Source organism: Phyllopteryx taeniolatus, chromosome 16, assembly GCF_024500385.1.
Source record: "Phyllopteryx taeniolatus isolate TA_2022b chromosome 16, UOR_Ptae_1.2, whole genome shotgun sequence".
Classification (NCBI taxonomy): domain Eukaryota; kingdom Metazoa; phylum Chordata; class Actinopteri; order Syngnathiformes; family Syngnathidae; genus Phyllopteryx; species Phyllopteryx taeniolatus.
In genome coordinates this window covers 4,820,649-4,833,197 of record NC_084517.1, presented here as the reverse complement: position 1 = coordinate 4,833,197, position 12,549 = coordinate 4,820,649, and the positions used below count along the sequence as shown (strand labels likewise).

The 12,549-nt window shown below is 38.7% G+C and overlaps 1 protein-coding gene across 29 annotated transcripts in view; it reads left to right on the top strand.

Annotated features, from left to right (window-relative positions):
* The window catches only part of LOC133465957 (RNA binding protein fox-1 homolog 3-like), a 350,051-nt gene that overhangs the window by 332,282 nt on the left and 5,220 nt on the right, over window positions 1-12,549 (top strand). For 16 of the 29 annotated variants that reach the window (XM_061749164.1, XM_061749169.1, XM_061749163.1 and 13 more), the window contains 2 exons: window positions 1,566-1,644; window positions 4,493-5,138. In XM_061749164.1, the coding sequence (XP_061605148.1) occupies window positions 1,566-1,644; window positions 4,493-4,633 (220 nt within the window). In that variant the 3' untranslated portion in view covers window positions 4,634-5,138. The other 13 variants (XM_061749179.1, XM_061749176.1, XM_061749175.1 and 10 more) reach the window with 8 other exon arrangements.

The window sequence follows — 12,549 nt, the reverse complement described above, 5'->3', positions numbered from 1 at the left end:
TTCAACAATTTTCACCCCCCCAAAAAAAATTATATTTTTCACATTTTCATCCGCTTTCCACATTTCCAACTTCAAAATGTTCAGCTCATTCGCAACATCATTTTACACATTTTGCATCGTATACACTTATCTCCACCGTGCACATTTCAACCGATTCTCACTTCAAAATGGCCGCTCATCCAGCACATTCCATTTATTGCATTTCCCAAATGTTCACAGTGAAATCCCCCAAAAGAAAATCTATTTTACTTGTTGACCTCCCCCCTTCCGACCTTTAAAATACTCAGGCTCATTCTTGGGAACTATTTATCACATTCCCAAATTTTCACCAGGAAATTCCCAAATTGAAGACATTGACCTCCTCCTCCTTCCACATTTCACGACCGAGTCACCCCCCCCCCCCCAAGTCTTATTCCGCATTTGAACAAACGAATTCATTCCACATCGTTTCAGTATTCGCTACCGAACGTGCATTCCCGAGTTGTTATTCTCATTTTCCTTCGACTTCTTCGTCTGCAATAATCACAAGAACTGGCGCAGAGGACGTTCTGCGATTGGAAGCGTGAGGTGATACAATCACCAAGATTGCGAAACACAATCCATCAACTGTTAACAGCGAGGACGTATTGAGGACTTCCTCTCCTTGCGGGGGTCCGCTGACACTGTCGGGGACCAGTGCTGGGTGTCACTCACACTCGTGCGAGAAACATTTTGGTGTGAGAGGGCCTGAGGGTCTTGGCTTGTATCTGGAGATAAGAGGAACAGAGCAGGAGCAGGAGGATCTCGTGGTCCACCCTGCCTCACCGACGCTCCTCCTTGAAGTCGTTTTGTTTTGCTTGATTTGCTGCCCTCGCTCCTCAGCCGTCTTATCTTCTCGCCGCAGACCGGGAGGAGAAAACACGTGAAGTAAATAAATAAACACGCATCCTGTCCCGCCTGCCGGGGAAATCGTAAGGATTAGTTCCAAACCGGCGATGATGAAAAGCCGAGGGGAGGGAGGGAGACGTACGTCCGACGTGCCCCTCCGGGTGTGACTGTGTTCTCTCGCTCTCGTCTTTTGTCTCCCGTCACGAGTACAACTGCGGCATGTCTTCCGCACGTCAAGAGTTAAACAAGAACGCAAACGTGATAGGAAGATCAATGGAAGCGAGCGGTCTTCTCTGTTGTGTATTGCAACGAGTTGGGGGGGGGGGGGGGGGGGGTGCACGCGTCGAGCACGGCAGCTGCCGTTCCGCGACAGCACACGGCAGCCGGCTCGTTGTCACAAATGTGCAAATTGTTGACAGTTGCTGTGACACTCAAACACGGAGCCACATGCTGCGTCACCAGGACATCAATTACAGAAGCTGCTGCCACGCTTAAACTAATTAGTTACCTTACTGTGTGAAATAATCTGGAGCCACATGCTGCTTCACCAAGATATCACATGTAGAAGCCCGTTCTGTCTGTTTTTTCCACCAGGTGAAGACAAACATACAATAGTTGGCCACATGCTGCTTCACCGCAACATTATCTGGTCACACTTTGGCTGCTTGACCAAACATCTTCCCCTTTTCCCCTTTCAGCTACGGCAGAGTCTATGCAACGGCCGACCCCTACCACCACACGATCGGCCCTGCCGCCGCGTACACCGTGGGGACCATGGTGAGTCCCTCCCTCCGTACCCCCCCCCCCACTCACCGCCTTTGTGTGTCTCTGCATTACACACGCGCACGTTGTTAAAGAAGTGGACGTAAAATTGTGGTTTACTAACTTAGTGGGGGCGGGGGGGGGGGGGGGGGTGGGGGATAATTCCTCATATTACAAGCAATTCCTTTTCCTGGTTACATTTACTTGGTAAGGACTACTTGCAAATGACAACAATGCGGGAGAAAATGTTCCCTTCTGAACTTGAAGTCCACTTCTTTTATACACTTTGTTAGTTTTTGCTCTCTCTCTTTCTCTCACACACTCACTCACTCACTCACACACACAAATTATGTTTGTGAACAAACATGGATGCCAATGTTGTTGTTGTTGTTTTTTCCAGACACAAACACGTACACACATATAGAGGATATGCACACACTTGCTGATTCACAGCGGGATGAGACACACATTCACACACACAAACACACGCACACATTCGAGTACACGTGCACAAACACACTCACACATATACTAACATACATTTATACACACACATAAAAGCACACACACAAACACACTAATAAAGACCCGCGTGGTGTTTATTGGTGCGAGCGGTACTAAACTGTGGCGGCCCTTTGAAGGCGTGTCGACCAAACCTGGAGCGTTAATGTCTGTTTTTAGCTAGCGTTTGCAGCTATCCTGAAACATCAAAGATGAAAAGTTACACACACACACACACACACACAAACTGAAAGCGAAATATTCCTTTCATTTGAAAAAGTGGAGACTTTCCCTTTTTTAGTTGTGCGCTCATCAAACCGAGTGTGCCCAGGGACGGGGGGGAAAAATGGGTTTTTGGCGGGGGCTTTTTGGGGGGGGGGGGGTTGGGGTCGGCGGCATACGGCATGCATGCATTACTCCCGACAAGTAAAAGCGTAGGGTTCCCCCGGTGCAGCTGCTAGCTAAAAGCTTTCATTAATTACATTTTTTTTCTCTTCATTGATTTAATTAGAAATGTGCTGCTTATATGATTTTTTTTTTTGTCCTTTTCCCTCCAAATTTCCTTCCATGACACTTTAATTCCAACTAAAAATATCCACCCCAGTGTGTGTGTGTGTGTGTGTGTGTGCGTGTGTGCGTGCGTGCGTCCGTCCATACGTGCGTGTGTGCGCTCACGATAAAGGAGCTTCGTTTTTTTAATCACACGTGATGAATGGCAACTGTTGTTTTATATCTAAAAGCTTCGGCAATAATAATAATAATGATAATTTTAATAATAATGAGTTCGTCTGAGGTTGGAAAAATACTTGGCGTGATAGTTTCACACGGCGAAAGGAGCCTTTGAAGATATTGGCTTTGGATCCCTAATTGTGGCAGGACTACTCTGCGTGCGCGTGTGTGTGTGTGTGTGTGTGTGCGCGCGCTTCGGTGTAAGCGTGTGTATGAGTGTGTGTCCTAGATAATGTGAGCCCGACTCGGGGCTGAGGTCCCGCGGCGCTCCTGGAAGATTCCGCCGCTTTTTTCCCACATGAAAGGCATCCGTGGTTAAAACTCCACCGACGTCTCGCTTCTTCCTGCCCTGAAAGAAAGAACGACAGAAAGAGACAGAAAGAACTAAAGAGGTACAAAGAATGACAGAAAGAAAGAAGGAACATTGGGAGAAATAGGAAAAGAAAGACCAAGGGGAAGAAAAACAAAGAAAAAAAGAAAGGCAGACAGAAAATAAGAGGCGGAGAAAGAAACAGTAGAGAAAAAGAAAGTGGCAAGCAAAAAAGAGACAAATGTAGAAACACACAGAGAGAAAAGTGAAAAAAGAGAGAGAAAAAGGAAAAGTGATCAAGCAAAAAAGAAAAAGGAAAAATGATAGAGGGAAGTCCAGAAACCATGAAAGAAAACAAGAAAAAAGAAAGTGCGAGAAAGGGGAAGATAGAAACAAAAAGAAAGACAAAGGAGAAAAAGAACCCCCCAAGAAAAATATCAGAATCTTCCTGGAATAAAGTCATATTTGTCCCCAAAATAAAATTCATCAAATTGCCCCCAAAAAAGTTTCAATAAAAAAAAAAAATAAATAAATAAATCATACAATATTGCAAGATTAAAGTGGAAATTTGAACTAAAAAAAAATATATATATATATTTTCCCCCCCGCCAATTTTCCAAGCCACCGAGGCGAATTCACGCCAGATTTACTTAAATCTCGCGTGACTTCAGAGGCCAATCTGAATGTTTTTTTCCCGTCCGTCGTTTCCAGCAAATTCCGCCTCGTGCCGCCATCTCGGTCAAGTGCGATCCCTGGAAGGAAATTTGAGGACAAAGAATGTCAAAATCATTCAAAATCATTCAAATATTAACAGTAAGTGCTGACGTGAATACTGATTGGTCCTTTTTCATCTTTGATGTTGCAGGCTAGCCTTTACAGAGGAGGCTACAGTCGCTTCACGCCCTACTAAAACAACCAAAGAACACGCAAACACACACAAAAGAAAGAAAGAACTCTTTAAAAAAAAAAAAATGTTTAAAAAAAATCAAGAAGTCCCCCAGTGAGGAGACAAACGTAAACGAGCAGCTCCTCCTCCAGCTGGCTTTTCTACCACCGCCTTCTTTTTAACACTCTTGTCTGAATTAGTTATTGTCACTGCTTTTTTTTTTTTTTTGGGGTTGTTTTTTGTTGTTGTTGTTTTTGTTTTCAATGCTTAAATTCTAGTGTTAGCTACATAGCTTGAATATAAATGCTAGACATTTTTATTGTGCTTAAAAATTGTGCTTTTTTTTTTTGTCTTTCTTTGCGTTTTTGTAAATTAATATGCAAATATGTGCCACTGAGAACTAGAGTGGACTAACTGAATTTTTTGTCATTTTGCAGAAGCGCGATTTCGAGTTTGGTGGCTGCTATGGCAATGATTACCTCTTCTGGATGCTTTTTTACAGACCCAAAAAAACCAACCTTTTCTCAGATGCTTTTGTTTCAGGGGCGTGGTCCAGTGTTGCACTGATGCTTCAGTAAAACTGAAGCGCTCCCCCCAAATGCCAAACCTTAATTGAATTGAATTTAGGTATTCGCATGAAATAACAACAACTCTAGTTCCCAGTGGCTTACATATATACACGTTGATTTCTGATCAGTGTTCCACAGCCCTGATAAGCTGATAACATTTATGAATCCACCTTAAAGATTCGATGAATCCACCTTAGAGATTCGTATTTATTAAAAAAAAATATGTAACTTGCAAAAAAAAAAAGCTACAATGTACTGCAAAGTAGCTACAATTGTATATAAACAGCACACACACATACACACGTTTTTCTATATGTATTCCTATATGAAGTGTGCTTACAGTATGTGTGTACATCAAGGAGAAGATACTGTCACAGTGTTTTATTTTAAAGTTTAAAAAAAAAAAAGTATTTTGTGTTATGTTATTCATATTTTGTTGTCAATATATGACAAAGTAATTTAAAGTGTGTTAGAATAAAGCAGTTATAACAACAATTTTGGGAGGTGTTTCAACATGTTTTTGTAAAAAAAAAATATTTTGTTATTTTTCAAAAACATGCTGCTAATCGGCAGGATTAGCTTCAATGTTATTATATTTTTATTGTATATTTTTTCCACTCATTGTATCTGCAAAATTCACTGGACGTTATTAGTTTCCAAATGAGCTTAATTGGAAAACAACTATCTATTAGCACTCTCGGCTAACTCGCTAACCTTGGCTAACCATGCTCACTCATGTTAAAATACCGTTCTGTTGCGTTTTTATGTTGTTTATTTATATTAAGAAAAAATAAATAATAATTATGCTGAACGGTGACCAAATGTCAGTCGTAATTAATCGCCACTTGTTGCTTTATTTGTAGTTTTGCCAGATAGCATAGCGCATAATGCCGAGGTCCGGAGTCAATCTGGGGGTAATGTGACTTCATTTGAGTTGGGTGTTAAATCCCACGAATCCTATAAATATGACAATTTATTCTGGGAAAAAATATATATTTTTTTTTGCTCCAAAAATATTTTTCATACATCCCTGCATCCTCCTCCTGGCGGCCGATTTTGGGGCGCTTCGGTGGGGCTGGTGGACCACCCGCCGCCACTTAGCAGCCGTCCGCGGTGACGACGGTCCCGGGACGCCGCGTGCCAGGCTTTTCACTTTGCGCATACAAAAACTTGCAAAGTGGGTCAGCGTGACGACAAACATTTTTGACACGCTACATCACTTCATGACGTGACGAAGAATACAATTGTTCTTTGAAAATTGTGACTTTTTTTCTCAAAAATATCCTACGTTTTTCTTTCTTTTTTTTTCACAAAATAGCCTGCAATGGTTGATCAAAAAAAATTCTCAAAATATTTTTAGTAATCCTTTAATAAAACTACTTTTTTCTCAATAAAATGTAAATATTTGTTAGAAATCTTTACTTTTTGAAATTTTAAGAATAAATCTCACAAATGTTTTTATATTGTTTGTAAATCTAAGAAATATTTAAAGATATTTCTAAAAAAAAATAAAAATTGTCAGAAATATTCAATTACTCAGAGGAAAACTATTTTATCAAAATAATTTCAAATCTCAAAAATATGTAAAATATTCCTCAGAAACGTTTCTCTATGTAAAATAAAAAAAAAAAAATCTCTGAAATGCTCAAAATACTAAACATTTTCCTCAAAGGTATTTTTTTATTTAAAATATATATGTGTATATATATATATATATATATATATACATATATATATCAAGAGAGAGCGTGAGAGAGACATATAATAAAATAATACTAATGTAATATACATTAATTTTCAACAAAACTATGCTTCTCTTGTAAATTAAATGTTTTTAAATTGCTGTTAATACATAAAAAAATATATAAAATTTAAAAACACAGTTTTCTTTAAAAAAAATAAAAAAATCCACAATTTTTCTCTAAATTATATTTTTCAATTCTGAAAAATGAGAGAGAGCGCCTGAGGTGGCTGCCCAATGATTCCACTGCGTTTGGAGCGTAACTGCAAGTCAACATACGGAATCCTAAAAGAAATATTGTCCATATTTGACATGTTTTCTTTCCCATCTGTGACGAGACCTTCACCTTCTTCATGTCCTGACGTGTGTGTTGTTTGCAGTAAATACGAAACGTCGGGAAGAGGAAGTAGCGTTCGGCACGGTTGGACAGACGAGAAGAGGCGGAGCAACTTTAGCAAACAACAAGAAGTGCCACAAGATGGGAGGGAGGTGTACAAAATGGCGGGCGGCATCCACAGCCGCATCCCCCACCGGGGACCGACCGATCGTCTTCTTTGGGGCGGCGAGGAGAAAAGACAGAAAGAAAAACAAAAGGATGAGCGGCGTCCCGTTATTATAAAACATTTTATTTTTTTATACTTTTGTCACGTGTGTATAAAGGCGTATAAATATATATATGTACAAATATGTCTTTTTATGTTTTCCGGGGAGTTCAGAACAGGCGGAGGAGGGCTAACCTGCGCCTCCTCGGCCTCCTCCTCGTCTTCCTCCTACTTTACTTCCTTCCTCCCCGTGGACGCTGTCGTGATGTCACTTCCTGCTGGCAGCAGCCCCCACGCCCTCCCCGCTGGTTTACAGCGCCCCCTCGGCGGATGTTCCACGGCCGAGGACTGGAAAATCTGTCGGCATCCGTCACCGTCGGCGGGCGCTTGGCGGCGTACGCCGGGACTTCCTGGAGGACATCTCGACTGGCGGCGTCCTCGCGTAGTCCAAGGCCACGTCTACACGTACGCACGTATGTTCGGGGGGGAAAAAAAAACGTTCGTCTTTTATATGATCCTACGCACGCAAACACTTGGGTTTTTGGGTTTTTTTGCCTTAAAAAAATGTACATTTCCTCAAAAAATATGCCTTTATTGTGGAAAAAAGTTCTTTTTTTAAAAAGCATAATTCTCTTTATTTGCCAAGTATGTCAAAAACACACAAGGAATTTGTCTCCAGTACGACAACAGACAGTGAATACTTTTGAGACATCAAAAAAACAGTCACTGAACAATAAAGGTTTGCCAGTAATGTGGTAATGCCACTTTTACCACTAGACCACTATAATATTTTCACAAAAGAAATTTGACTTAATTCTCATAACATTTTTCTCAAATATTTTTCTCAAAAAATGTCCTTTCTGAAAAATATGATTTTTTTTCCCCGTATTATTACAAATTATTGTGTTGGGAAAAGTTTGGTTTTTTCTTGAAAAAAATTGCTTTTCTTGAAAAGTTTGTTTTTTAAATCCTGAACAAAATTCTATTGTCTTGAAAAAATACCTTTTAATTGAGAAAAGTATCATCTTTCTTTTAAAAAAAAATATATATATATATATATATATATATATATATATTTTGGAAAACAATATTTTCTCTTTAATTTTCAAGAAAAATACATTTTCTTCTTGAAAAATACTAATTGTTTCTTGGGGGTAAAAAAAAACACTTTTTTTCCTGATTTGTTTTTTAAATAACATTAGTTTTTTAATGTTATTTTTTGAGAACTTTGTTCTTTCAACTGAAAATACGACTTTATTCACTTTATTGATTCAAAAGTTTTCAAGATAAATAGACAATTATTTCTCAAATGTTTTTTGAAAAGTATGTCTTATTTCTTGAAAAAATACAATATTTTTTTTCTGGAAAAAAAGTTATCTCAAAGCTATACAACTTATTTCTCAAAATGATACATTTTTCTTGAATAAAACTATGACTTTATTGTCTTGATATTACAAAAAAATGTCATGATTGGTGGGGAAAAGTGATTCGTAAAATAGATGGATGGATTTTAGTCAAGTAAAATTATGACTTTTTTTGACAGAAATATTTAGTTTCAAGAAAAATTTAAAAAAACTATTCTTTAAAAACATAATTTTCTCTTGGAAAAAAATAGTTTGTCTTCAAAAAGAATTATTGACTTGGATATTTCTCCAAGGAAAATATTTTTTTTTTCTCAAATCTATTTTTAATGGAAAAATATCTTTTCAAAAAAACTGAATATTTTTTTCCTGAAAAAAATAGGACCTATCTTGAAGCTATACAACTTTATTTCTCCAAAATATACAACTTTTTTGTTTTCTCAAATAAAAATAACACTTTACTATCGCATCTAACCACAAATGTGACTTCACGGGAAAATTGTGACTTTTTTTTTTCAAAGCTAGCACTTTTCTTTTTTTTTTTTTTTTTACATATTTTCCTCAGGTTTTTTTCCCTCCAAAAGTAACACTTTTTTTCTGAGTTTTTTTTTTTTTTTTTAAAGAAACAAAAACAAAACTATCCTGTCGTAATTTCTCAAAAATATAAAAAGTATTTCTCATATATACAACTATTTTTCTTGAAAAAACATCTGATTTTATCCTAGTCTATTTATAGTATATTTGTTTTCTTTTCAGTGTGGCCCTAACACTCCTTTGTGTGTACAATTCGTTGTTTTGTTTACCTGTGAATATTTGTCGCTTGTAAAAAATATTTGACGCATACGTGTGGACGTGGCCCGCCGGGATCGATCTGCGTGCTTTTCTTTTGGTTTTTTTTTCGGCAGGTCTTTGGTTGGTTTTTAGCGGAAGAGGACTATAAACTTTGACTATTTCTATGAGGAGTGGCTGTCAAATGTGTTGAAACAGGAGAATGTCGGTTGCGTTCTTTGAATGTACTCTTCTCTGCGTGTATTGGTTTTTTTTTTGTTTTTTTTTTTTGTTTTTTTGCTGTACATAAATATATAGACATATCTATTCTATGGGCTGTGCTGATGTCAGGGAGTAGAGGGGGCAACCACACGAGTCCCTCTTTAGATTTCAGTCCTCGCCCACCCCCACACCCCCCCCCCACCCCCCACCCCCGCCCCCAGCCTCTCACTAAATATGCCCCTTATATTTACTGTAACATGTGATCATGTGTTATATGATTCAACGTGTGATGGTGATTGTGTGAATCCCCCCCCCAACTTCGCCCCCCCCCCACCTCCAAGCCCCCTCCTCCCTCAACACAATCATCGACTTCGCCTCCTTTTGGAATTAATTACATCCAATTTATGGCTACTCCCGTCCGTCTGTCCTTTGTTGGATTTGAACGCACGGCCTCGGAGCTCTTTGATCAGGAGCCAGTGGGGGGGAAAGGCTCGCTAATGCTAGTCCACAGGCGGTTTACAGTGTGGGAGGGGGGGGCAGAGGAGAGATAACCAGCTAAAGGCGGACTCACACTAGGCTGTTCCAAACGTGCTCCAGGCCACGTGAAGCCCAAAACCCAGAACATTCCTTGACAATTATTCATCACAGCCGAGACCTTGCACAATAGAAATGAACGTACACTACTAGAAATGATCCACAAGTCAAAAAAATCATCCATGGCACATTTATAGACAATCTATGTATATGTCATGATTGATCCAATACTAAATTTACTATTTTGCACAATAGAAATCAACACAATGACAAGAAATAATCCACACAATCCCAAAACTGTCCGTTCAGGCTCGATAACAAGTGCAGTGTACGGGTCATAGTTCATTTGATGGCTTCTCCCACCCAGTCTTCATGATGACCACCACCATGCATACTAGAAATAGACAGAAACTACTACAAATAATTCACAGAGTACAAAAAATATTCCACAGCATGCTCGGGCATGTTTGCATTGTACGTGTCAATAATGCCATGGCTCCCTTTGACATTTATTCCTGATAATCCCCACCACGCACAATAGAAATAAAAACTATTAGAAATAATCCACAGTGTTAAAAAAAAAAAAAAAAACAGCTCCCGACAGTTGTTCATGATAACCGTCACCTTGCACAATAGACATCAACACAATGACTAGAAAGAATCAACAGAGTCAGGAAGCAAAGTCCACGGCATGCTCAGTCGCGCACAATTTTTTTGTCACTATTGATGCAATCATTTCTGTAGCCACCTTCTGTAATAACCACCAATAAAAATTAACACAGCTGGAAATAATCCACAGTCAAAGAAATAGTGAATGCCACACTCAGTCACATGCGCAATGTACGGTATTATTTTGATTAATCCTAACCCGCAAAAAAATGACATATATATATATATATATATATATATATATATATACACACACATCTATGATAACTGCCGCCTTGCACAATACAAATCAAGAACATTGCACAGTGGACATCAACAAAAGGACTTGAAATAATGCATTTAGTTTAAAGTAAATTGTCCATGACACGTTAGAAGTTGTGTTTTCATTATTGCATAATTAACGCAATTGAGCCTCTCGCCAGTTATTCATGATAACCGCCACCTGCACAATAGAAATCAACACAAGGACTACAAATAATCCACATAGTCAAAAAAAACAAAGTCGGGTATGTGTGCAATGTACATTTGACAATTAATGTAAATGCTCCGTCTCAAGTCATTCATGATAACCGCCACCTGCACAATAGAAATCAACACAAGGACTACAAATAATCCACATAGTCAAAAAAAACAAAGACGGGTATGTGTGCAATGTACATTTGACAATTAATGTAAATGCTCCGTCTCAAGTCATTCACGATAACCGCCACCTTGCACATTACAAATAGACAACTATTAGAAACAATCCACAGAGCTAATAAATGAATGAAAAAAGGCCTAGTGTGAGTACGCCGTAGTGATTTCTTCAAGAAGCTTCTGGCCGCGAGCTCAATTTCCCGTTAAGGAAACTCTCTCATAATTCCACTTGATGGATTTCCTTTGGTCAAGCAAAGCAGGGATCCTCCCCCTTTGACGCTTCCTGTATAGAACAAAGACTTCCTCTGTGACGTCCAATCGTGTGACAGATGGGGCAGGCAGAGATGAACAACCGCCACCCTCCTCCTTGTCGTGCGCGTCCTCCGCCAATGATCTATGCACAACCCCCAACAACCACGATGTCACTCATACGCACACGTTAGCAGGACTGTTAGCAACTGATACAAAATGTACGTTTGTTGGTGTTTTTGTTTTTAAAAAAAAAAAAAAAAAAAAAGCAAAAGACCAAACAATGACGCTTGATCAAATTAAAAAACGCGAAAATCTGCATTTGCGAGGCTAAGCTAGTTGTTCACGTAGCAAATGTATTAAATACAAAAAAAAAAGTGTGTACTTCAGTGTGTAAAAGTCGTTGTTTTTACAGAGACGTAAATTACTTATTATTGTACAGTATTAGTGTTGAAACGTACCATTTTATAGCAGAAATTCTAGTAGTGGTTTTTCACTGGTTAGCCTTTAAGTGGTCTAGAAGTGAAGATTTCTAATTTGGCCGCGTAACCAACTCATGGCTTCACGCTGTTGTAGAGTTCTTCATTTCAGATGGTAAAGCAGCTTTAATGATTTCTTAATCACTTGAAACCACACGTGAGATCCAAATCTTAGCCATTAGCATAGCATAGATGTATATTTTCACATCAGCAGTAACCGTCAGGATGATCACAAAAAGCATCTAGATGTACCATTTGATGGCAGGCAGATCTCATTCAACTTAAAATTGTCCGAATCCTCAGAATTCGGATTCTCAACAATAAATATTCTCAGATTTTTGTCGTCCTCTTTCGACAGATGTTAGGGGGGGGACCAGCAACTGAATCAGAATCCTTTTCTGTCAATGTCACCTGAAATAATGTCCTGCTTTTGAATAAAGGAAGATAAGTTGAAAAAAAAATCTGAGAAAAAAATAATTAACAGATTGAGTCTATTGTTAAAATAAACGTTAGTTGTAGGCCTACATTTTATGACAAAAATGCCATTATTAATGGTCTGTTTTCGTTGTATAGCCTTTGATTGATATAAAAGTGAACTGATGCCGACGTCTTTGTGTTGTACATAGTTTAATTTTAGGTGGTAAAGCAGCTTTAATTCTTTTTACCAATTTGGTAGCCTCTTAAGCCCTGAAATCCAAATCTCCGCCATCAGTATTATCGTCCG